This window comes from Ornithorhynchus anatinus, chromosome 14 (assembly GCF_004115215.2).
Source record: "Ornithorhynchus anatinus isolate Pmale09 chromosome 14, mOrnAna1.pri.v4, whole genome shotgun sequence".
NCBI lineage: Eukaryota > Metazoa > Chordata > Mammalia > Monotremata > Ornithorhynchidae > Ornithorhynchus > Ornithorhynchus anatinus.
The window spans coordinates 10,031,930-10,057,221 of NC_041741.1; the positions used below are offsets into that span (position 1 = coordinate 10,031,930).

A 25,292-nucleotide genomic window follows, 5' to 3' on the forward strand; every position below is an offset into this window, starting at 1 on the left:
GGCCCACCTCTGTGTGTGTGTGTGCGTGCATGTGTGTGTATATGTGTGTGTGTGTGGATGTGGATGTGTGCGCTCACGGAGAGCAGCCGCTGACAACCTGCAGTTCCCTAATGAATGACGAGGCCGCGCTGCCGCGGCACAGCAACACTTCCCTGGTGTGAAGACCTCTTACTGGGAAGTTTAGTTCACCACTGTTCTCGCCAACCTAATCGTATAACCTGTAACTAAAACCCCCCGAAGAAGGCTCCGACCCGCCCAAGCGAAGACTGGTGATCATCAGTCGGGGTTGGCCCCGGCCCCGGCGGCCCCCCGGCTAGAACCGACTTCTTGGCTGGAGAGGGGGGAAGGACCCAGTGGTGGGCGGTGATGCCCTGGTCACTGTCCCTGGCTTTGGAGAGCCCGAAAGGGGGCTGCGGACACGCAACCCTCGTGGGTAGAGCCGTCCCGGACAGCAGAGGAAGGATGTGGGTGTTTAGCTGTTCATACACACACACGCACACACAAACACCACAACTTTCGCTCACTGCGAAGGCGACCCGGAACAGATCAGAGAAGCCGAGATCGGGGCTCCCGAAGGCATTTAATGTGTCGCCGTAGACCGTTACCCGCAGACTTGCAGAATAGCCCCCAGTCTTGGCGCTCCCCAAAATCATCCGTTTCTCAGCCTACGCCGTTGCCCGGCCGGACACGGGGAGCAGGAGCAGTCCCTGGGGCGGGAGCGGAGAGTGTCTGTGGACGGGGCAGTAGGACAGGATGGGGTGGGGGTGGGAAGGGTGGGGGGAGGCAGTGTCCAAACCCAACCGATTCTGAGTAAATGAAGAGTCGGTGAAAGATGTGAAAAGTACTGGGGGTCTGTAGCGGAATAAAGTCTCCGGCAATTAGCTGACGGGGTGGGTAAATATCCCAGATCGGTCCCGTCAACGTTTCCCAGGGCCCGGTCCCCTCCTCTCATCCACCCAACCCCAGCGATCAGGCTCCACAGAGAGGCATCTTTAATTTGGGATGTTGTTATTTACATGGGATCGGGAGGCGCCGGACTTCGTGCGACCCGCAAGGCACCCCGCAAAGGGGCTTCCGATTTAGAAACCGTTTCCTCTCGAGGAACCGTGGATCGTAACTCCTCGAATTTATTCAGGAATGTCGAGTAAGTTTCTGTGGGGAAGTGAAACCTAAAAAAAGAGAGAGAGAGAGAGAGAAAAAAGACATGGTTCCAAATGAATTTCGCTTCAAATCACTGATTGAGATTCAAATGGACGTTCTCCTACCAACAGCGAATAACCTTGCACTACCAGTTTGATGAGAACCGAAAATATAATCAAGATCCTTTTCTGGGAGAAGTGTGTGTCTCTGGCACTCCAAACCAACAACAACAACAACAACAAAAGAGCGAATCCTAAATTTGGGCCCAGAGCTCTCTCCCCCGGCCAGATGAATGAAGGGAGAGAAGGCCGAGACGGAATTATTGTGCATTTTAAAAGTGTGTTTCTTCACTATGGGATCTCGCATTTCTCTGCTCGGGACCTAGGCAGGAAGAAAAGAAAAAAGAAGAAAAAAAAATCTCGTTTTCCTCGCTGCCGTCTCATCCCACTGCAAGGCAACGGAAAACGCAGCTTTGACCTAAGAAACACCTCAAAGCATTAAAAATTCAGCAGGCAGTGCCACTGCTACACTCAGAGAAGGCTTCTCCAGTTTGTTGCTGAGCTCGGATTGGAATAAAATGCCCAATGTTAACAAACAATGCCCACGTTTGGCACTTTGTGTATTAAATTGATCAAACAGATTTTAGAAGGCACAATGCACAATTTGTACAGACCTGATTGAGTTAATATAATATCAGCAAATTTTACAGCGAAATGATTCTGTTTCTTTTCTTTGTGTTTAAAACCAGCACAGATTACAAATTTTAATGATCTGAAAATGTTTGGTATACAAAATCATGCTTATTTCAGTATTAGCAAAAACACAAGAAATTTTTCAACACAAACACCCAGCTGTGTCTATTTTAAAAGCAGTTCAATGACAGCTTGCACTTATGAGCATGCAATCAGCTAATTTCGCTTTTTTTTCTTCTGTGTTAATCAACACTTTCCTTCCTGCATATCAGAGTACAAATAGTATAGTTACTCCACATCAGTAAATGTTTACGTAACCTGTCCTTTCCCAAGAATCCGGTTACACCGAATCATTTCACGCTAGACCAAGTACGTCAACGGACCGAGCCAGTCCAACTCAGAGGAGGCCCTAAGTACCCTTAAAGAGAGGAAGAAGAGGAAGAGGGGGAGGAGGAAGGGAGAGGGAAGAGGGTGGAGAAGGAGGTGAAGGGAGAGGAAGAGGAGGAAGAAGGGGGGAGGAGGAAGGGAATTAAGAAGGAGGCGGGAAGAAGGGGAGGAGGAAGGGGAGGAAGAAGAAGAGAAACAAGGAAGAAAGGAGTTGGAGAAGAGGAAGGAGAAAGAAACGGAGGAGAAAGAGGAAGAAGAGAAGGAAGAGTAGATGATAGAAGAGGAGGAGGGGAAGAGAAGGAAGAGGGAGAGGAGCAAGGAAGAGGAGAAGGATGAATAGGAGGACGGAAGTGTAGAAGAGGGTGAGGAGCAAGGAAGAGGAGGAGAAAGATGAGTAGGAGGAAGAAATGGTTGATGAGGAAGCAATGGAGAAGAGGAAAAGGAGGGCCAGAAGGAGAAGTGATGGAGGAGGTTGGTAGAGGCAAGAGGGAGAAAATGGAGAGGAGATGAAGAGAAGGAAAGAAGAGAAGAGGAGGTCCCATATATTACCTTACCTAGTCTTTTACCCTATCCCAACCAAGAAAAATCCCAGCAACAGATACCAAGTTACTTGCAACAATTTTTAAAGTCAATATTTGTCGTCATTAGGGTGTCACTGTTGACGACCAAAGAGCAAGGATCGTTGCTTATTGCTATTACTGTTGGAAACTTGATTTGGGGTTTTATAAAATAAAAAGAGTATTTTCAAAAATCATATATAGAAAATCATCTCTCCATACTCTATATAATCCTTCCTATAACTTAGATAGACAGACAGATACACTAGATAAGGTTTTCGGGGGTTAACTGAATGGGAAGAGTCGGTGACACTGCCAGGTGTTGTTTCCATTGGCCAGTTGTAATTGTTTTTATTATTTGCCTTCTTTCTTGCGAAACGCCCTTTGTCTCTGTCTGTCCTTTTCTCTCTCTCTCTCTCTCTCTCTCTCTCTCTCTCTCTCTCACACACACACACACACACACACACACGCACACACACACACACACACACTTGGATAGGACTGGGGAAACTTCTCTCTTAACTTGTGTTTCCATGGACTGGGTGCTGTAGACTGGGTCAGAAGTCTCCCACATCCCTCTACAGAATAATTTTCGCCTTTGGTCGTTTTTCTCCGTGCCCAGCCTCAGAAAATGGCAGCTATTTATCCTTGGGGGTAATTATCGTTCACTTTACGTGACTGTTATTTTTACGTGACAGACAGAAACACACTTTCCATTCAGGACTTCACCCCCTCTCCCTCACACCCCCTTCCACCGTCTCAGTAAAAGGCTAGGTGTTTCGTGACCATTTGAGTCCCAGGACCTTAACCTCGCCTCGGCCAGTGGATCCCCCTTCATCGTCTCGTTAGGGATGTCCGTGATTAATCAAGCCTCTAGCCGAATACAAGTGTATCCCTACCACCCGCTCCCGTCTTCTTTTCCCTCCCCGGCTCTTGGATCGCGACCCCAGGAACTCCAGCTCCCGTTCTCCGAGCTGTGCCGGGAGGGAGCCAGGGAGAACGGCTATGGGGAGGTGGTGGAGGTGGGGGGGGGGGGGGGGCGAGGGGGGAGAGAGGAAAGAAAAGGAAGAGAGGGAGGGAAAAGGAGAGGGAATGAGAGAGAGAGAGGGAGAGAAAGAGACCCTCCCTCCCTCTCCCCCTATACCAACAGAAAAAGTCTCGATGGCCCAGCCTTGCCCTAGATCCTGCCTGCTGGGTCCCATTTCCGATCGCAGGCAGGTTGAACCCTGATGGCGAAGAGGGACAGAGGAGACAGGAAGGAAGAGACAGGGCGGAGGGAGAATCCCCACCACGTGCAGGAGCGATGGGGAGGGGGGCGTCACCCCCCCAACACACACACACACACACACACACACACACAAATAGACGCCCCACGCCTACACAAACACACCCCCACTATTTTTTTTTTACCTGATTTGTTTGTTGTGTGTTTGCTTTGGTTTTCTCCAACCGACCTCCCCTCCCCGCCCCCTCCCACCCTAATTTCTCGGCGGACCCTTGGCTTAGGAGCGCTCCCGGCTCCCCGACCCCATCCCACCCCCCCCGGTCGCCGGCAGGCCAGGGGTCGCAGCTCCCCGGCCGGAGGCCGGAGACCGGCCCCGAGGCCCCGGCCTGGCCGGCCGCCTCTCCCCCGCCGCCCGGACCCCAGCTACGACTGGCTCCTACCACCTTCCCCCTTCCCGCCCCCATCCCTCATTGCCACCCGGGCCCGCAGCGCCAGCCCCGCCCAAGCCCCCGCACCGTTCCCCGCCCGGTCACCAGGAGGTCTAAGCCATTGCGGCCGAGGGCCAAACCGCAAGGTCCAGCGGCGCCGTCCCTGGAAAACAGCACCGCCACCTCCTCCTCTTCCTCCTCCTCCTCCTCCTCCTCCCCTCTCTCTCCTCCTCTTCCTTTCCTCCTCCGCCTCCTCCACTTCTTCCTCCTTCCCCCTGCCCATCCCTCCTCCCTCTTCCCTCCCCCCCCCCAAAAGGTACCAGACCCACTTTAATCAATAAGAGAAAATATTGACGCATGGAACGAAAGCGATCCAGGAGCGTGGGGAGGGAGCCGGCAGGAAGGTGTCTGAGCTCCCGGGGCTAAAGATGAGAATTAGAAAGGACCGGTTTGGGGGCCTGGGGGTGGGTGAGGGGGGTGGAGGGGAGAGGATGGAGGAGGGGGGAGGACGAAGAGGGGCTGTGGTGATGCGTCCTCCCGCTGGTATCCCTGCGCCGGCGGAGGCAGGGGGTGGAGGAGATGGGAGCTGGAGAGAGAAGGAAGGCCAAGGGAGGGAAAGGGATGGGATGGGATGGGATGGGATGGGGGGCTTTGGGGGGGGGGGGGATGATGATGGGGGGGAGGGGGGAGGCCCCTCCTGATTGGTCGGCGGAGGGAAAGACGCTCCGGCACGCCGTGGGTTCTGATTGGCCGTCCGGTGGGAAAGGTTAAACCAAAAAATTTTTTACAGCCCTAGTGTGCGCCTGTAGCTCGGGAAATTAATTGTGGCCATAGCCACCTCGACCGCCGTCTCCCCAACCTCGCCGCCCGCCGCTCCGGGACGCGCCCGCCGGGCCCGGATCTCCCCCCTTCTTGCTGTTGCTGCTGCTGCCGCTGCTGCTGCTGCTGCTGCTGCTGCTGCTGCCGCTGCTGCTGTGCCTGACGCTGCGGCTGCTGCAGGAGGAGGAGGAGGAGGAAGAGAAGCAAGAGGAGGAGGAGGAAGAAGAGGAGGAGGAGGAGGAGGAGGAGGAAAAGGAGGAGGAGGCAGCAGAGGAGGAGGTGGAGGAGGAGGAGGAGGAGGAGGAGGAAGCAAGGGGGGGAGGGGGGAGGGGGGGACCATGAAGTAGAGTTGGGAGCGAGAGAGCTTCACCCTCGGGGCGGTGGTTGTCTCTCCCGGTTTTTTTTTTTTTCCCTTCCTTTCTTTTTTTTTTTTTCTATTCCTGAGGGGTGGTTGCCGCTCGTGCTACATGACTTGCCAGCGCCCGAGATTGCGGTCCAACTGCGCTGCCGCCGCCGCCGCCGCCGCCGCGTGTCCCGCCCGCGCCCCCCAGCCCCTGCCCCTGCCCCAGCCCCTGCCCCTGCCCCTGCCCCTGCCCCTGCCCCTGCCCCTGCCCCCGCCGCCCGCCCTCTCCCGCGCAGCCCCGGCCTCCCTCCCCGCCGCCGCCCCCGCGAGCAGAGGGTGATGTTGGACATGGGAGATAGGAAAGAGGCGAAGATGCTCCCCAAGTCCTCCTTCAGCATCAACAGCCTGGTGCCCGAGGCGGTGCAGAGCGACAACCACCACGCCGGCCACGGGCACCACCCGGGCGGCCACCACGCTCCGCACCACCATCCGCACCATCACCACCACCACCACCACCATCACCACCACCCGCCGCCGCCCCCGCAGCAGCCGCCGCCGCCGCCCCCGCAGCAGCCGCCGCAGCAGCCGCCGCAGCAGCCGCCGCAGCATCCCCCTCCCCAAGCTCGGGGCGCCCCGGCCGACGACGACGAGGCCAAGGGACCCCCGGCCGGGCAGCTGCTGCTGCCCCCGCCGCCCCCGCCGCCCCCGCAGGCCTCGGCCTCCTCCTCCTCGTCCTCCTCCTCCTCCTCCTCCTCCTCCTCCTCTTCCTCTTCCTCCTCCTCCTCCTCCGGTGCCCCCGGGCCGGACGGGGCCAAGGGCGAGGGCGGGCCGGGGGGCAAGGGCGAGCCGGGCGCCGGTCCCGGGGACCCGCCGCCCCCGGCCGGGCAGGAGGACAAGGACAAGGGCCTGGGCGTGGAGGAGAAGAAAGCGGGCGGCGAGGCGGGCAAGGAGGCCAAGGAGGCCGGCGAGGGCGGCGACAAGAAGAACAGCAAGTACGAGAAGCCGCCGTTCAGCTACAACGCGCTGATCATGATGGCCATCCGGCAGAGCCCGGAGAAGCGGCTGACGCTCAACGGCATCTACGAGTTCATCATGAAGAACTTCCCCTACTACCGGGAGAACAAGCAGGGCTGGCAGAACTCCATCCGCCACAACCTGTCGCTCAACAAGTGCTTCGTCAAGGTGCCGCGCCACTACGACGACCCGGGCAAGGGCAACTACTGGATGCTGGACCCGTCGAGCGACGACGTGTTCATCGGGGGCACCACGGGCAAGCTGCGCCGCCGGTCCACCACGTCGAGGGCCAAGCTGGCCTTCAAGCGCGGGGCCCGGCTGACCTCCACCGGCCTGACCTTCATGGACCGGGCCGGCTCCCTGTACTGGCCCATGTCGCCCTTCCTCTCCCTGCACCACCCCCGAGCCAGCAGCACTTTGAGTTACAATGGCACGGCGTCGGCCTACCCCAGCCACCCCATGCCCTACAGCTCCGTGTTGACTCAGAACTCGCTGGGCAACAACCACTCCTTCTCCACGTCCAACGGGCTGAGCGTGGACCGCCTGGTCAACGGCGACCTGCCCTACGCCACCCACCACCTGACGGCCGCCGCCCTGGCCGCCTCGGTGCCCTGCGGCCTGTCGGTGCCCTGCTCGGGCACCTACTCCCTGAACCCTTGCTCCGTCAACCTGCTGGCGGGACAGACCAGCTACTTTTTCCCCCACGTCCCCCATCCCTCCATGACTTCCCAAAGCAGCACTTCGATGGGCGCCCGGGCCGCCTCCTCGTCCACGTCGCCGCAGGCCCCCTCCACCCTGCCCTGCGAGTCCTTGAGACCGTCGTTGCCCAGCTTCACCACGGGACTCTCGGGAGGACTGTCTGATTATTTCACACATCAAAATCAGGGGTCTTCTTCCAACCCTTTAATACATTAACATCCCTCGGATCAGACTGTAAGTGAACATTTTACACACGTTTGCATTGTAGAGGAGGAGGAGGAGGAGGAGGAGGAGGAGGAGGACGAGGACGAGGACCAGGAGGAGGAGGAGGAGGAGGAGGAGGAGGAGGGGGAAAAAAAGAAAAAAGGAAAAAAAAACAAAAAGAAAACGAGATTTAAGTCCAGGTATTTTTTAAGTCCCCATTTCCTGTACGTTTGTTCGGTCTTTTAGGGTTGTTTATTATTCCAACGAGGTGGGGGAGGGTCAGCGAGGTGCAATGCGGGGAGAATCCATTGTAGGCTATCGAGGTGGGAAGTCGCAATTTTCGTAGAATGTGTATCTCAACAGTGACTGCTTCGCGATTTGGAGCCCACAGGACGGGTCGATCGCTAAGGACCGCCACGTTTCCATGTTTGCAGTATTATAAGTTATCATGGATCGGGACGGTGGGGGCAGACCTTAAGGGGAAGAAGGAGGAGAAGAAAAAAAAATTTTTTTTTTTAAAAGCCCACTAAATTTACGGAAAAGAGTAAAAAGAGAGAGAGAGAGAGCGAGAGAGAGAGATCGCGGTCGTAATTTGTATTTCGACAGAGCAGAATCGTCAAGATACTACCCAAGAAACAACATTTTGGCCCTTGATTGTTTTGTCCTTTTCTTTAAGGAAACTGGTTTTTGTTTACTTTTAGACCAAAGATTGGGTTTTCGAAAAATGCACAAAAACAAAACAAAACAAGACAAAACACCGAAAACAGGTAACGCTGTTGCAGTTTGGCAGCACTGCCCGTTCTAACGAACCAGAGGGGACAAAACGAACGATTGCCTTTAGTTTGTGTTGTGTATATTTTGATGTATGTGGTCACTAACAGGTCACTTTTATTTTATTTTTTTCTAAATGTAGTGAAATGTTAATACCTATTGTACTTATAGGTAAACCTTGCAAATATGTAACCTGTGTTGCGCAGATGCCGCATAAATTTGAGTGATTGTTAATGTCGTCTTAAAAATTTCTTGATTGTGATACTGTGGTCATATGCCCGTGTTTGTCACTTACAAAAAATGTTTACTATGAACACACAGAAATAAAAAACTAGGCTAAATTCATATATACCTTGATAGTTTTCGTCTCTTTTATTAAATAGAGCTAATCAGCCAGAAAGACTCTAAAGTGACCGAGAATTCAGACAGATGGCCCGTATAGGCCCCAAAGCCGAATGCTCCTTAGATTTCAATTGAAACCTTTTTTTTAAGAAATAATAATCGTAAAAAAAATCGTATTCTATTTTTGCAAAAAAAAAACAAAAAAAAGGAGTCTAGCTTTTCAAGGAGCAGGTTATTTATTTAACTCTAGTTACTTTTTATTATCGACTTTTTCAGCTGGTCTCTCGATTTATGTGGATACACAGCGTAGACGGAGATAATGTAAAGATATTTAAATACTTATTATATATAGATCTGTGCATAGGTATTTACTCTGTGTTTATTTTCCAAACTAATTCATTTCTGTTTTCAAATCAATGGACAGAATGCTTACTTTTCTACCCACCTTGTTTCAGGTATTTAATTTATAGCCTTTGGCTTCTCTCTATATATATGTATATGTATATGGTTAGATAGCGGTAAATATAAGACATATATACACACACAGCTCCTCAGTTCAGGGAGAATGTGCGCTTTTAATGCTGCAAACATTTTTGTTTAAAAATATTTGTATTTATAGTTTCTAAGTCAGCATTTATTTTTGTGGCTGTTTTCCCACACTGAAAGAGTTCTAATAAAGATGTGCTGAAGTTGCAATATAGATTTTGCTGAAGTGATCGCCTCATGTAATGACTTGCAGATAACCTTTATCTTTCTTTCCAAATTAATCTTCGTGATTTAAGATCCTAGCAGTTGGGAGGCAGCCTAGATCGCCCTTGGCTAGACTTTACACCCCCGGGGTAAATTTCGCCCCCCTTGACGAGTACGTAAGTATCTTCTCGGGGCGCTCGCTGGCCTGGCTCGTCAAGAGCAATAACTCTTCTTTTCGTCCGGGTTGGAACCGTAAAACCCCATCCAACCCAACCGACCGACCGACCAACAAAAAGGCGTCCCGATGAATTCCAGGGAAACCAGCTACCCCAACTCCGGAAAATAATGAGAAAGCTTGAGCCAGAGATTGCCGAGTTAATTGAAACCGCGGTGAAATCCGCGCGGGACGGATTCCATTTGTTTCAGCCGTGGAGTCCGAAATGGGTTCGGCGGTAAGGCGATAGGCCTCACAATGGGCCCGGTGAAAACGAATCTGTCCCGGAGATCTTATCGGTAAACACTTAAAGGCTTGATCTCCGAAAGGGACGAGGGAGAAGCCGCCGCAGTCGGGTCCGGACTGGAAATGCAGGATGCTGCAGCTGGGGGAGGAGGGAATGGGGGCGGGATGGGGAGGACGGGCCCTGACCGACCGTCTCAGCAATCCCAAAGCTCGGACTGCTGAGTCGAGCAGGCGGGGAGAAGGGCCCTGGGACTTCCCATCCCCGCAGAAAACGGGCAAGGGACCGGAGACGGGACCGTTCGTCTCCCATCCCCTTCCAGTCTCACTGACCCATTCGGGTGGAGACTGGTGTTTTGGTGTCAGCGGGGGCCGTGCTCCCGGACACCTCCATCCCTCCGACCTCCAAACGGGAAAAAAAGTCTCCGCAGTAACAAGAAATCCCCCCCTCCCACCCCCCTGGGGTGTGTGTGTGTGTGTGTGTGTGTGTCAAACTTGGCCAGATCTGGGAATATTGGAATGCCACGCAGGCCCCTTTGGATACTGTGGAACCGGACGAAGTCCGGAAGGACAGCTGTTGGTGCTGACAATGACGGTGGTGTATTATTTAGCAACTGCGATGGACTTGGATGTGGCGCTCTTGGGACAGATGAAAGGTGTCTCTTTTGGCGGCAAAGCATTAAACGGGCAGAGATTCTCCCAGCCCCGAGATCCGCCACTGAGTGAAAGGAAACGAATAGACTGTTTAAAACTTCAGATCAGCCTACCCCCACCCCCACCCCCACCCGCCTAACCGGCCATCACTCTTTTGCGGGTACCTTAGGTAAGTATTCTTGGTGAGATGGAGAAAGTGGCACGGCTAGTTTCGGGCGGAAGGGAGATACAGAGGAGTTGTGATTTCAGGAGAAACACGGCGTTTCGGGGCGCTGACTGATAGGGGCTCGAAAGCTGGGGCCGCCACTGTGTTCCGGTGCACAGTGGTCTCGGCAGATAGAGGAGAAACGTTTACCCCAAAATGTTCAGATTTAAACCAGGCCTATTGAGGGCACGTAAATATCCCAGATCCTCCTCTGTGTCCCTCGTCTCTTCTCTCACCAATCTAAAGTACCCTTTTCTCACACCGAAATTTTCTCCCTCTTACCCAGGAAGACTGTGATGGACTTTGAGACACGGTCACCTCAAAGAAAAAGTAAAATCATGTTGATTATCGTTGCCATGTCGGCTTCCGGAGTCCAACTTCGGACGTTTATTTCGGTGACTTTTAAACGTTATTTTCTCTCAGAGGAAATTTCGGGTACATTGTCCTTAGTTTCTTCTTGTTGGTTTTTGTCCTCGTTTTCAAGAAGGGTAACATTATTGCTTTTTTTTCTGAGGTGAAAAGTCAGGGTACTTCATTTCACCAGGTAGTTCATATCTAGGAATTAGAGAAAAAAACTATAAAATGAAATACCAAATAGTCCTTTTAATCTTCAAAGATAAAATGTTTTTTTGTATTTCAGAAACACGGCCCGGTGTCAAGAAATCTTCGAATAGATTGGTTCGTAGGAAAAATCAAATCATTTTTCTTTTCTGGTGTTCTTTGAAAAGATCAGTCTTCCCTAGGAAAGGAATCTCCCTAACTGTTTTTCGCAGGGCTCTGCAATGACGGTAATTAAAATGAATAAAAAGAAAACAATCACATAGAAAGATTTTCCCGCAGGACTCGTTGTGGCCTCAAGTAGATTTTTGGTTACAACTCTTCTGTGGCTATCACTTGTCCGAGGCCAACGAGAAAGCGGGAAATCAGTCTTGCGGGTTTTTGTTTTAAAGGTCTTATTGGGGCTTTTCTGGTGATTATTGTGATTCACCCAGATCAGCTGGACGCGAGAACGCGCGAGGGATCGATCGCCGTTTCCCCCGGCCGAACAGGGAATCGCGGGGAAGGATCTAGTGTAGAAAACGAGCGGTCCGAGAGAGGGGATGTCAGTGACGAGCGATTTGGGGGGAAATTGGCTCGACGGGGTGGGGGTGAAGGTTTGGGAGCCCGTGGATCTGAGGGTTTGGCTGGGGCCAGGGGGCGGGGTTCCGAAAGGGCCTTGCTTCCTCCCGGATGGTTCACCTGCCCTCGGCGTCTTTTAGGCAGATGGGAGGCAGCGGGGAGGACGCCCGCCCAGGAGGGTAGGTGAAACGCAAGCAAACCTCCCCTCCTCTTCCCACCGGGATGGGGGCAAGCTAGGACCACCGCTCTCCCCATGCCCCATTTCGCATTCCCTAGCCACTTAACCTCCCGCAGCCGCGAGAAGGCCCCTCTTCCAGGGAAGGGGCGGGGGAAGGGGGACTTCTGCTTTTTGAATGGGCATCTTAGACGATTTCTTTTATTCCCAGACCCCTTCCCCCCCTTCCCCATCCCTAGCTCCCCGCCCCCATCTCCCATCCCCCCCCCCACCCCGCCCCCCGTCCAGACTCTGCTGCAGGTAAGTTATCCTAGTTGATGAACCCTGGTCCCGCCGGCGGTCGGTGGGAGGAAGCCTTGTTTCACTCGGTCTCGTTTCGGTGTAAAGGCTCGGGTCGGTTTCTCATGTCTCTCCTCTCTCCCCCTTCCCCCTCCCCATCCTTCCCCCCACTCCCACCCCCTACCCCCGTTTCTTTTTTTCTGTCTGTCTTTGCAAGCCGCTGCGAGGGGCGAGGCGTCTCCCGCGAAACACGCGTGGAAAGCGGGCGAGCGCTGGAAAGGGACCGGCTACCGGAGGGGTAAGTGGATGGGTCCCGGCGCTGTCGGAGGCTTGTCGGGTGGGTGGGTGGGTGAGTGTGGAGGTGGCTGCGGCTTGGCAAACGAGTTGTAATAGGACCCTCGAGGGCACGGCGCCCGGCGATCCGGAGCAGAGATGCCCGGAATGCCCCTGGTGTGGGGTGGAGGGAGGGGTAAGGGGTGGGGGCGGGGTGGTGGGTCCCTCCTCTCTCCCCAAAGCCTGACTTCATTCATTCACTCGTATTTGAGCTCCCAGAGGGTGTGCGGCGTCGGCAGGGGGTGGAGATGGTGCGAGAAGCGGCTGGGGCAGGAGATGGGGACTCTGCTTGGTAGTTCGGCCGGCCCACAACTCGACTTTTAAAAGAAAGGCCCGTAGGGGCTTGCTGGGGTGGGGGGTGGGGGCCTGGGCCGGGGGGCTTTGGGGGAGGGAAAGAGCCTTCTTTTCCCTCCTTCTCTTCCGTCCCTCTCCTCCTCTTCTCTTCCTCCTCCCCCCGCTTCCCACCCCACCCCATTCCAGTCCCAGCCCCAAACTAATCGAAGGCCTAGGGCCAGGGCTTTCTCTGGAGAAGAGAACGTTATTCTCACCCCCATCCCGATATTTAAAAAAAAAGTGCAAACCCTCCTCCGCCCCCTTCTCCCCCCAATCATCCTCAGGCCCCGCCCCTACTCATCACCTCGGTCTAAGGGCCGGGTCAGGAGGAGGGAGAAAGGACCTCGCCCTACCCGGCGTCCAAACCTAAGACTTTACTTCTCCTGCGGACTGGGCCCCTCCTCTCTCCCAGGAGCAGAGCTCCCGCTTGGTCCCGGTGGGATTCCCCCGCTCCGGTTTGGGGAATACCTGGCTAATAATTGATTTTTAATGCTTAATGTTCTCTTTGGAGGCAGCGGGGCCCCCCGAGGGGCAGAGCAGGGCACAGCCGGAGACGGTGGCAGAGACAGAGAGGGTGGCGGAAAGAGGCAGAGAGCTGGCAAGAGAGTGGAAGTGGGCTCCGGGCCTTTGCACAGATTAGGAGCCTTAGGATGGAGAGAGAGAGATCTGTGTAGTCCGAGCGGAGGGCCCGGCTTTAGCTGCCGGGTTGAGGCGGGCCAGGCCGGACGGGGCCGAAGGGCCGGGCCGGAGGGCGCTGCCATGCTCTGCGGTGCGCTGCGCTGCGCTGCTCTGCTCCGGGGCCGCAGGAAGAGGGCGCTGTTGCTCCGGGAAGCTGAGAGCTGGGCAGGCCAGCGGCGTCGGGAATTTACTCTTAAATAGAGTCGCGGAGAGATTGCGCCAAAGAGGGGGAGCGAGAGAAGGAGCGCCAGGGAGAGAGAGAGAGACTGTTTCAAAAGTCCATCCTCATTGTGTCGATCCGCACTGATTACCCGGTGCCTGTGTCAGGGCTCAACAGTCATCTCCTGATAAAACGGCGCTTTCTCCGGGATAGACTCTTCTCTCTCCCCCGTCGTTCCCACTCTCCTTTCCTGCTCCTCACTCCTTCCACTCCCTTACCTACCCTGGAAGTTTCCCGGAGTGGGAGTGGGAACGAACGGAGGGACCCCGTGGATGGGGGGAGGCCCTGGCAGGTGTAAGGAGGTGATCGAGGGGGACGGGACAGGGGCTAAGAGAGTGGACAGGGCAAAATCAAGTCTCCCCTCCCCTTCTCCTATTCCAAGCCCCTCCCTCCTTCCCTCCCTCCAAGTTTCCCGCTTCTTCAGAACCGCCTCCACCCCTCGTCCTCCAGCCTTCTTGTCGGGATGAGGGCAACACAAGCCCAGCAATCCAGAGCCCCAACAGTGACCGTGCAGGCAGACGGTGGAATGAATCCACAGGGCGGTAGCTGGGTTTAGGCGAGAGGGACAACACTTTCTAGTTTGTAATTTCTTTCTCGGCATCCTCTAGGTCTTGTGCCCGGGAACGGGATCAGCAGGGATCCTAGGCCGACGGGGGTCTCAGGGGTGGAGGGTTTCCTTTGGGGTTGGGGCTTCGAATCGCACTGGACTTTCCGTCCTAATCTTGATGTGGCTGTGTCCTTCGCCCCCTCCTCTCCCAGCGTCTCTCGTTTTCCTCCCGGCACTCGAATCCTGGAGCCCTGTAGGGCCGGGGAAGGAGGGGAATAGGAAATTTCCAGGGGTCGTTCCGTTCTGCCCGCTGTGGACGGATTTGACTGTGCTGAGATTCGGTATGGAGAGAGGGGAGTGATCTGTTCAATTACTTTGGACCAGTTCTGAGCAGTCTCCCTTTCGTCCTCCCTCCTTGAATTCTCCATTCCAAGAGCCGCTATTCCTGGGAGGGCTGGGTTCTGGGGCGTGAGGGTGGGAGGTGAGGCGAAAGAAGGGAAAAAAAAGGAGAATTAAGTACAGGAGCAGCATGTGCTGGAAATCCCTTTCAGAAAAGTTGGGGCAATTTGATCAGAAATAGACTTAAGCCAAGATAAGCACTGCCGAGGCGACCACGGGTCACTCGGGCTACGGGGTGAAGGTAGACGCATGTTTTTATTCGGGGTTAAGCCCGTGGGATAATGCAAGGGGAAGGAAATGGTTTTTGAATTGTTCAATACACGATCAAGGATCTGAAAGTCTCCCCCTCCCCACTCCGCGTCCTTAGGTACTCAAATCTCTCTCCTCTGGAGCCGCCCCGGGGAAATTCCGCAAAGAAAACGAGACTTTTGTTTCTCCCGTCTGGGGAAAAGTGCTCGCGTTGCTTCTCCGGGAGGTCCGAGTGCCGGGATACTGATCCTTTACTGGTTTTCCGTGCATCTTGCTCGAGAGTGCAGGTGGCCAGCGTGGGGAGCGAGGGAAAGGCTCTTTGGGCTGGTGACAGCGGGAAATGTTTTTTTTCCCGCTTGGACTGTCACAAAAGGCCTCAAGGATTTTAGAATTCCACCATTCTCCTGCGAATCCCGGAACTCCCGCACTATTTTCAGAGGGTGAATGATCTGTGATTTTCTCAATGGCCTATTTTTTAAAAAATCACACTAAATAAATAATGACGAAAGGAGAAATTTTTCTCCAAATCAGATTAAGGTTTTAATATTCCCTCTTTTGAGCGAAGTTTGCCAAAGGTTTTGGTGTTTCAAGACCAGGAAGAAGAGATGTGGAATCAGATGCGTTTATAAAAATAATCACACATAAGCATCTTTGATTGTAGGCTGGAGCGGCTAAAGAGACAGATTCCTCGTCGATAGTGCGGGCATCTCTAGACGTTTAGGCCGAGTCTCAGTGATTTTCTAGCCCGTTTTGTTTCCCGGTTATTCCAGTCAGTCGGGTTGGATATAAACTTGTTCTATCCCTCCTAGTGGTCCAAGAACTTATTGAAGTAATTTCCGGTTCTTTTTTGTCTTCCGACAATTGGGACTTGTTTTCGGTCTCAATCTTTCTCTCTGGGGGTCCCGAGAAGGTCTGCGAGTTTTAGGGAAAGCCAGCGATAGCTTGATTTTGTAACAAATACTATGTCATAGGGAGGGACTGGCCTTTCTGCTGCAGGTCTAAGGTGTTTTCCTCTAGCCACTGGAGTCACGGGATTGCAGTCGGAGCGTTGTTCGGGTATAGAAACAGGCATCGATTGCAGATCGCGACGTGGAACGAGTTAGCATTGGTTTTGGGTGGGGGGCGGGCAAGTGGTGGGTCCGTGGAAGTGTGCAGGGGCTCCACTCTGCTCCTGGACATCTCGTAGTGGGATCCCGTTCGCCTTCTCGAGAATTAGTTTTAAAACGGGTGCTTCCTGAAACGTCACTGTTACGAATGTGTTTTCTTTCCAACTCACAAATACATAGATGAAAGTGGATTTAAAAAAAAATAACGGACACCAAGCTATTTCCTGTAGCTTATTTAGCTACAGATGCGAACGGGGCTTGCCGTCACCTGCCAGGAGTTGCCTATTTGTGATAGTAGGGGAGAAAACTCATTAGGTACAAGCCCCTCCAGGGATAGCAATTTAATTCCCAATTTAATACCCACACACACACATACACACACATTATACTCTTTACTGCTTGGGGAGACCTTTTTGGGGGGATGGAGGTGGGGAGGGAGTAGAAAAGCCGAGTGGCTCAGTGGAAAGAGCCTGGGTTTAGGTGTCAGAGGTCATGAGTTCTAATCCCGGCTCCGCCACCTGTCATCCATGTGACTTTGAGCAAGTCACTTCACTTCTCGGTGCCTCAGTTACCTCATCTGTTAAATGGGGATTAAGACAGTGAGCCTCACGTGGGACAACCTGATTACCCTGTATCTACCCCAGCGCTTAGAAAAGTGCTCGGCACATAGTAAGCCCTTAATAAATTCCAACATTATTATTATTATTATTATTATTATCATTTGAGGGCAGAAAATACATTCTCCTCTTGCCCAGCTCTTTCACCCCGCGGTCTCGCTTGTAGCAACTACAGGAGGGGGCAGAGGGTGATCTTTCCTGTCCAAGAGCGGGGCAGTTCAGTGAGACCTGAAATCTGAGTCCGAGCTGCACAAATTCAAGGAGTCCCGCCCGGGCTATCAGGGTCCCAACATGCTTTGCAACTCAGAGCTGCACAATGTTGAAGCGTCTTCTTGGGATTCCAAGTTCAAGGGAATCTTCACTTCCTCCTCCTCCTCCTCTTTCTCCTCTTCTTCCGCGGACTTTTCCTTCCCCTCTTCCTTTTACTCTTTTTTCCTCTCCTCCGCCTTCTTTTCTTCTCTTAATCTTCCCTCCTTTTCTTCTCCCTTCTCTTCCCACCCCGTTCCCATTCTCTCTTCCTTTTCTCTTTCTATTCCTCCTCTACCTCTTCCTCCTCTCCCTTCTAGTCCCCTCTTCCTTCTCTTTCCCTTCCTCCTCCATCCCCTCCTTTTCTATCGTCCTCTTTCTCCTCTTCCCTCTCCTTCCTCTCTTCCTCCTTCTCTTCTTCTTCCCTCTTCCCTGTCTCCCTCTTCCCTCCTTTTCTATCGCCCTCTTTCTCCTCTTCCTCCTCTTCCTTCTTCCTCTCTTCCTCCTTTTCTTCTTCCCTGTCTCCCTCTTCCTTCCTTTTCTGTCGTCCTCTTCCTCCTCTTCCCTCTCCTCCCTCTCTTCCTTCCTTCTCTTCTTCTTCCCTCTTCTCTGTCTCCCCCTTCCCTGCTTCCCCTACGCGCCGGGATGGGGACAGGACGGACTGACTCCGAATCGCTCCTCGCTCGAGGTCTTTTTCCTATGAAAGAACCGAAACCCCCGGACGAGTCGTGACTAATCGTTTTAATGAGGCTGCGAAGCGTGCGCCGGGGTGCCCGAAGCTGTCGGGTTAAACAAACAACTTGTACCCTGACGGGATCCGATTGTCAAAGTGCAAAGTGGTGTCAGCCCGATTCCCATCGCCGCCCAGAAAGACCCAGATCCCGCCCGCCCGGGCCCAGGGTCCCCATTAGGGAGAAGTAACAATATTTCCCGAGCGCGAGAATGATCTTCTTTTAATGTCGGTCCGGGATGAACAAAGCCCGTGTGCAAGGCAGATACACGGAGTCCCCCCCCCCTCCTTTTTTTTTTGGTGGTTGCTTTTTTCTTTGAATTCTGATACTTCCTAGCTGTACCAGATCGATACCATCAGGATTTGGCGCTGTACTTTTGGTCATATGATTCTGAAGGTGCAGTGTAACCACTCTGTCCTCACTCACCGCCCTTCAGGAGGCTCCTCACAACTGTTCTCCTGTTCTCTGGCTAAAATCGCTCTTCCATTTTGCGGATGGAGGGCTCTGTCTCTACACTTTTCTCCTCCCTCCTCCCTCCTCCCATATAATGCAATATATACAACATATAATGAATGATATGAGACTGAGAAGGGGGCAGCTACTTGCAAAGAGAAGGGTAAAGTCGGAGGGTTATAGATATAGCAAGATATAGAGGGATGGAGGCAGGATCCCAGAGAGGAAGACAGTGACGAGAGGGAAAGGATGAAAAACAAAAGCAGAGAGAGCGGGAGGGAGAAAGGCAAAGACGGAGAAACAACCTGATCTGTTTTCCCCTCTTGGACCTTTCGGAAACAGGACCAAAGAGGAGAGCTGACAGACACAGCTCGGAAGGGCGGATCATCCGTCTCAGCGGATGATCGGGGTGGGACCGACCCGAGCTCGGGCTTCCATGTCCCCTTCCTATTGGTTTGCAAATTCTGTCCCAAAGAGAAATTATTTTTTTTTCCTCCTTAAAGGAGAGGATTTGAGGTTAGTAAAACGGCTGCAGTGCCCAGAGGTCCAGATCTGCTCTCATTATCCGCCTCCGACCTCGAAATCAAACCTGAACGGGAACGGAAAGAGGCTACAAGAATTTTCCAATTCCACTGTCTTATCCCCGTTTAACGGCATGTTTGTGAAGTGTCCGAGAAATGTGTAAAATGATGCGCGCACACACTCACAGCGACAAAGTCGCAGATACACAGACCCACAATGACACACATAGACTGACATCCCCCGATATTTATGAACATACACAATCACATACAGATATTTAAGCACACTTACGGTCAGTTTACAGACAGGCACAGACGCAAGCAGAAATACATAGGCGCATAAACACAGACACACGTACCCAGGCACACACAGAACCACTCATACACACTAATACGAACACACACGTATACACACGCATGCACACTCACAGGCACATGCGATCACTCCCAGGCACTCGTAAGCATTCACAGGTGCACGCAGACGTGTACACAAACACAGGCATACCCAGAGACACTTAGCATTCACTTGTGTAGGAATCAGTTCCAGTATGTTATGAGCCCTTGTAGATAGACAACCGAGTTATTCTCTCGTTGCCAGCTCTCTGCAATTCTCTCCAAAACTCAGTAAAACTCATTCTCCTGATCCCGCATTCCCAGAGACTCAGAGGCCGCGTCTTTGTGGGGCCTAAGAAAAGTAATATTCTGGGAATACGGCGAAGATTTGCCCTCTAAACAACGGCGTCTAGTCTAGTCATTGTCGTCTACGCGGGTTTCGGGAAAGAAAAGGAGGGAAAAGGGAAGAAGGAAAACGAGAGACAAAGCAAGAGAAGGAGAGAGAGAGAGGGAGGGAGGGAGAGACAGAAAGAGAATGAAAATATGAACTGTTGTCGAAGCCATTCGGGAATACTACAGTTGGGCTATTTCCCAAAAAGGGGGTGAAGGAGTGTATGAGTGTGTTAAAAAGGCTATGAAAGAGTCCTTCTTTTCGATGATGCTTCTTCTGCTGTCCGCTCTGTCCGACTGAGGGCTGGGAAATCAGCCACTCGGATTTCCTGAAGCCCATTCAGCGCCTCAGAGAATAATGAAAATCAGGGTGTAATTCCTTGGGAAAGGGGTGATTTAGGGACGTTTGGGGGTGTGTTTTTTTTTTCTGGAGTAAGTGTCTGAATGTGTTTGGGGTGTATTTCTGGCTGAGTTTTGGGATCCAATTCTGGGTATATTCCTGGGTGTGTATAGGCGTGGCGTTTTTAAGTGAGTTTCGGGATGTGTTTCTGGATGGGTTTGGGTGTAATGTTTCTGGGAGGTGTTTCTAAGTGCGTTTGGGGAATGTATTTCTGGGTGTGTTTCTGGGTATGTTTTGGATGTGTTTGGGTGTGTTTCTAGGATGTATTTCTGGGTGTGCTTCTGGGGTATGTGTCTGAATGTGTTTGGGATATTTCTGGTGAGATTCCGGATATATTTCTGGATCTACTTCTAGAGTATGGGTCTCAGTACTTTGGGGAGATTTCTGGTGAGTTTCGGGATGTATTTCTGGGTGATTTCGGGCGGGGTTGGAGATATATTTCTAGGTTTCTACGTGAGTTTCGGGATGTGCTTTGCGGTGTGTTGCTCGGGGTGCTTCTCGGGTGTCTGAGCGATCAAAACCCCGCGATCCGACCTCTAAATAGACCGAGGACGAGCCCAGAGACGTGCACTATTGCATTTATATTTGAGTTGAAATCAATGCCCACCGACCGTCGCAGTAGTTGAACCTCATCGGGAGCATGAGGGTGTGTGTGTGTGTGTGTGTGTGTGTGTGTGTGTGTGTGTGGTGTCGGGGAGAGCTTGTCTAAGGGAGATTTCACTCCAAAATTGGGTGGCCGTCGCGGGGCATATCCACGCGAAACGTAAAACGTAAACGTAAAATCTCAGGAGGGATGCATGTCGGGCCTTTGTCTTCTCCACAGAGCTCCAAACCGGGATTTCCCCCACCCTCCTTCCCCCTTCCCCCCCTTGGGCCGGGATTCCCGAAGCGGTCTAAGCTGAGTTTGCGGCAGTGGGGTTCCCTGAAAACGTTTCAATTAAGGGTTTGGGGTCTCTTTTCGGCCTCAAATCCTATTTCTGAACCGGCTGCCAAGTATCACGTCCCCAAATGACATTTCTCCCTGCTCCAATCCTACCACCCGTATGAATCATCGCGGATCATTTTTAGGTTTTAGCGTAATTACTGGTTTTCGCTTTTAAATTACCAACAAACTAATTAAACCGATTTACTAATCTTCCCCAACTTTTGTTGATGTGGCTAATAACCACAATATCAACAATAATAAAATAATAGCCCCGACAGAACCCCCAACGCTAGTGATGATGCTAATGCAACAAGGGCGACAGCATCGATCCAGCCCTAATTCCTGAAGGCGGAGAGGCGGAGGCCCGTCTGGACCCGGATTCCGTTTCCCTTCGAAATCCCCACTTTGCTCTTGCGGCTCTCGTTCCGGGTCCGGCCAGGAAGAAAGGGTTAGAGCCAGAGAGGGGAAACCAGAGATTAGATTCCCAGTCGTTTCTGGAAGACTAGGAGGTTTGATTTGGGTTCCTGGGAGGGCGGGGGTTTGGCGGAGGGGGTTCCTCTCCTTCAAGGATGAGGCCTTCAGCCCTCTCTCCTCCTTCCTATATTCCTCTTGCTCAGGCACCCCCTTTCTCCCCCATCACCTCTCCTTTCCTCCACCCCCCCCCGCCTCCCCCTGCTCCCCTGACACTAGGGGAGAAAAGGAGCAGGCCGGGGGGGGGCGGCTGTCTGGGAGGGGTGCAGAGGCATTGGGTCTGGCCACAGTGGATGCTCCTCTGATCCAGTGTTCCAAAGAAAAAGGGAGAAGGAACTGGAGGCACATCAGGAGAAGGAGGAGGAGAAAGAGAAAGAAGAGGAGGGAGGAGGAGGAGCCCAGGTGGATGAGGGTGGGAGGGGACCCCTGTTGCCCTGGACTGGGGGGGTCTTGCTAGGGGTAAGTGCAGAGGGGACTGTTAGTGGTGGAAAGGGCCGGGGATGTTAACACTAGGAAAAGGGAACGGTTTGGCCTATCCACAGCGATCAGCATCTCGTCTCCGCCCCCGCTGGGATCGTTGTCAGGGGCCAAAGAGGCCTGAGCCTTGGTGGTACTAGCCTCGCCAGCTAGTTGGGCCCGGCGGAGTTTAAGTGCTCCCCTCTCTCCCATCTCCTGCCCCCCGCCCCCCCCCCCCCCCCGAAAATGAATACTGGGAGGAAGATAAGACTAGCATCTCGCAGCAGATGTCCGGATTCAAGCAGGCGTTTGGTTAATTGTCTGGTGGGAGGAAACCCTTCTGTAAGGAAGTTGGGGGGGGGCGGGAGGAGAGGAGAGAGAAGAGGGACGAGGAAGAGCCAAAGAAATGAAACTCAGAGACAGAGAGCAACGGAAGGAGACAAAGAGACCGAGTGAGAAAGAGACAGAGACAAAGAAAGACAGAGAGATAGAGAGATAGAAAGATAGAGGGGTAGCGCCAGAGATAAAGGCCCAGAAATCGAGAGACATGGAGTCAGTCCCAGATGCAGAGACAGACCGAGATAGACAGAGAGAGAGGAAAGATAAAGACATGGAGAGACAGAAAAGTAGAGACAGAGACAGCGGACAGGGTAATCATTCTTGACTTGTGTTCCTCGTCAGAGTGGTGTGTCGGCTGGCGGGCGGGGGTCGAGACAGCTTTGGGGAAAGCAAGGTGGGATTGGGGGGGACGGACCTGTGAAGATGGGGAGGGGGACGGGACAGGGGAAAGAGACTCCCAGCTGTTTTCCTTTCAAACTCCTAGGGCTCCTGAGAGGGACCTGCCGTTGTGGCCTCCAGAAAATAAGTAAACATGTTTTTAAGTCGAGTACCAAAACGCTCATTGTCCTTCCCAGAACGTTGGCTCCAAATCCGGACTACTTAGTCCTCATCATGTCACAAAGAAACACAGTGAGAGAGAGGTGGGTGGTGATGGTGGCGGTGGAGTGGGAATGGGGGCGGGGAGCAGACGGCCCCAACAAACAAACAAACAAACAAACACTAAACAACTCCTTCCCTCCTCCCTAAATGTGGGTGCATCACTGACCAGGCTGGGCGGGCCTCCTGTCTGCAGCTGGGAAATTCTCAGGGACCAGGAACGGGAAGGGGGCAGTTTTAGAAGTTGGACAGGGCAGGGACAGGAGCAGGAAGGGGAGAGACAACGAATTCTGGGCTCCTTGCTCACTAACCCTCTGGCTCCTTGGCCCGCGGAGCTCTGATCCAGGAGACCCAAGTTAAGGCCCTTGTGGGCAAGGATTGTCTCTCTTTATTGCTGTAAGGTACTTGCAAAGTGCTTAATACAGTGCTCCGCACCCAGTAAGCGCTCAATAAATGCTACGGAATGGATGAATGAATGAATTAATAAGGTGCTTCTGCTCCGGGGGCCACCCTGCTCGGATGAGGAGGAGGGGGTAATGTCGTTATCCTTTCTTCCTCTTCTTCTTCGTCCTTAGTTCGTCTTCCTCTTCTTTCTCTTCTTTCTCCTCCTCCTCTTCCTCACTCCTATCTCTTCTAGCAACAAAGAGAATACTTTACTTTTCATGACAATAATTCCCCGCATTCCCCAATTGAGCATTTGATCTAGAAACTGCAAACACTGAAAGAGGCGGAGAAATAGAAAATAAACAGTGTGGGGGGAGAGACAGACACAGAGCGAGATAGAGATATTGAGTTTTATTTTTACATTTTAATCAAGTCTTAATAGAAAACACTTGGAAGTCAAATAGAAAAAAGTATGCTGAAAGAAGATAATTAGAACACGTATGCAATTGGAATTTTTTTTTTCCAAATGAGAGAAAACACCAATATCCAATGTGCGCGTGCGCACGCACACACAAACAGACACACACAGACACACTCGAGCAAGTATACTTGAGCACGGGCTTTTTTTACGCCTTTTATTAACGAGGAAAAAAATCCCGATCCTGAAAATTGCAATGAATTGGGCTATCCCCAAAGCGGTCTTTGGCCAGCGAGAACTTGGATCCGTACTGTAGATGATAGAGGATTTGTACACAAACGGAATTCAGGGGTAGATAAAAGAAGAACAACAACAAAAAATTGTAATCGGCATAATCCGTAGTTTAACCTCACTGACCATTTCTGGGCTCTGCTTGGAGTCTGACTTCTGCATAGGAGAGGGGGTTAAAAATCAGAAGCGTCATGCCTTTCCTTAGTTTTCCTCTTGGAAAAATTAGGTTTATGATAGGTAATGTGTGTATGTGTGTGTGTGCGTGTGTGTGTAAACGTGTTTCTACATAGATAGAGGTGTTTCTGCTTATGTTTTTGTATGTGTTTGTTATATGTGATTTTGCATGTGTGTTGTGTGTGTTTTTGTATGTGTGTGTTTTTTTGTATGTGTGTTTATGTATGCACCCTTAAGATCAATCCGAATCGACCAAGATGTGTTGATTTCACTTCGTTAAAATGTCACCTCCCGCTTTCCAATTTAAAATGGAAAGATTCCACCAGAAACAATATTTAGAGTTGCCGAAAAATGGGGGCGTTGTAGCCAGCAGCGCGGAGAGGGAGAGATCTTTCAAAGAACTTGGCTGAATTCTTTCCCAGGATTTCAGAGGGCCCAACCTGCAGGGAGGGGACACTTTCTTTGCCCGAGAGGGACAGCGGTGGAAAGGGACGCGCCCCGTCGCACAGACAGACATTCGGGAATGTGTCCGAGTTGTCCAGGTCTGGGGCGGGATCCCGCTGATCCCTCCCCCCCTATCCCGGGCCGGGAGGGAGGAGGGTGGAAGAGTCCGGCTTCCAGTTTTCTATTCGGTGGCAGGGAGCGCGCTCCTCGGACGCCTCGTCTCAACGAAACCAGCAGACCCAGTAGCCTCTAGCTGCCCCCCAGTCGCCCCGCTTTGCTCTCAGAGAGGCCTGGACTGCAGTCCAGAGGGTCAATCAGAGGTGCTCAACAAAATAAGGACCAACCAAGGGGCCCCGCAATGCGAGCGCCAGCAGCTTTCGGTGACAAGGGAGAGAAGGCCCGTCCCGGGGGACATCTGCATTTTCTGATGGGAAGAGGGGCGGGGGTCGAGGGCCAGAGACACGCAGGTCCGAGGCTGGATTAAACGAACCGTTTAGACCTCAAACTGTGGGAATTGCGGCTGGGAACGCAGGCAGCTAAGAGATTTATGCAATCCCCTCCACCTCCCCCTCCGACTGCTATTTTGGAGAAAGCGACTTCTTCTGCTGATGGTGGGACTTTTTTGTTCCGCAGAGGAAACGTGTAAACGAATTTAACGGCTTTTTTTCCCCCCTCCCTCTTCTGCCCAATCGTCGCATCCCCCGCTCGCCCACCCACCCACCCACCCCCAACGCAACTCCGTCGTCTCCCCAGACCAAGCCCTGGTTGAATTCTCCTTCTCAATTTGGGCGGGGTCCCCGGGTCACCAGGGCGAAGGTTTTCCGACCTGGATTGGGATGAGGAGCGAGGTGGAGGGAGGCTTGGGGAGGAGGGAGCAGGGGGACCTTTAAAAATGATCAAATACAAACATGATGGGAAGCCCTATTTACTGTCAGCGAGAAGCCCAAGCGCACTCTCCCACGCCTTCGAGAGCGAAGCGGCCCAGGAGTGATGACTTTAATTATTGTAAGATGATCAGCAAGAGACTATTCGTTCTC

At 52.7% G+C, this 25,292-nt stretch overlaps 1 protein-coding gene and 2 long non-coding RNA genes across 6 annotated transcripts in view; 2 read left to right on the forward strand and 1 right to left on the reverse strand.

Annotated features, from left to right (window-relative positions):
• Positions 1 to 969: 969 nt before the first annotated feature.
• LOC103168341 lies at positions 970 to 4,862 on the reverse strand. Of its 3 annotated transcripts, none has more exons than XR_003764196.1 (2): positions 4,759 to 4,862; positions 970 to 1,169 (listed from the first exon to the last, which is right to left on the reverse strand). It is a non-coding gene; the product is annotated as an uncharacterized LOC103168341 (long non-coding RNA). The 3 variants fall into 3 exon arrangements; XR_003764197.2 differs by lacking the exon at positions 4,759 to 4,862 and adding an exon at positions 4,535 to 4,626; XR_485396.3 differs by lacking the exon at positions 4,759 to 4,862 and adding an exon at positions 4,517 to 4,626.
• Positions 4,863 to 5,875: 1,013 nt separating this feature from the next.
• FOXG1 (forkhead box G1) lies at positions 5,876 to 7,603 on the forward strand. The gene is made up of 2 exons (XM_039914126.1): positions 5,876 to 6,292; positions 6,383 to 7,603. Exons 1-2 carry the CDS (start codon positions 5,931 to 5,933, stop codon positions 7,518 to 7,520), a joined length of 1,500 nt encoding a protein of 499 aa, XP_039770060.1. The 5' UTR covers positions 5,876 to 5,930; the 3' UTR covers positions 7,521 to 7,603.
• Positions 7,604 to 12,416: 4,813 nt separating this feature from the next.
• Positions 12,417 to 25,292, forward strand: part of LOC120638825 — a 148,896-nt gene continuing 136,020 nt past the window's right edge. For both annotated transcript variants that reach the window (XR_005660804.1, XR_005660805.1), the window contains exon 1: positions 12,417 to 12,498. This is a non-coding gene — a long non-coding RNA (uncharacterized LOC120638825). The remainder of the gene's footprint in view (positions 12,499 to 25,292) is intronic.

Coding starts and splice junctions, on each gene's coding strand:
- FOXG1 (XM_039914126.1), top strand. CDS start 5,931: ATGTTGGACATGGGAGATAGGAAAGAGGCGAAGATGCTCCCCAAGTCC. Junction 6,293..6,382: donor CTGCCCCCGCCGCCCCCGCC/GCCCCCGCAGGC, acceptor CTCCTCCTCCGG/TGCCCCCGGGCCGGACGGGG.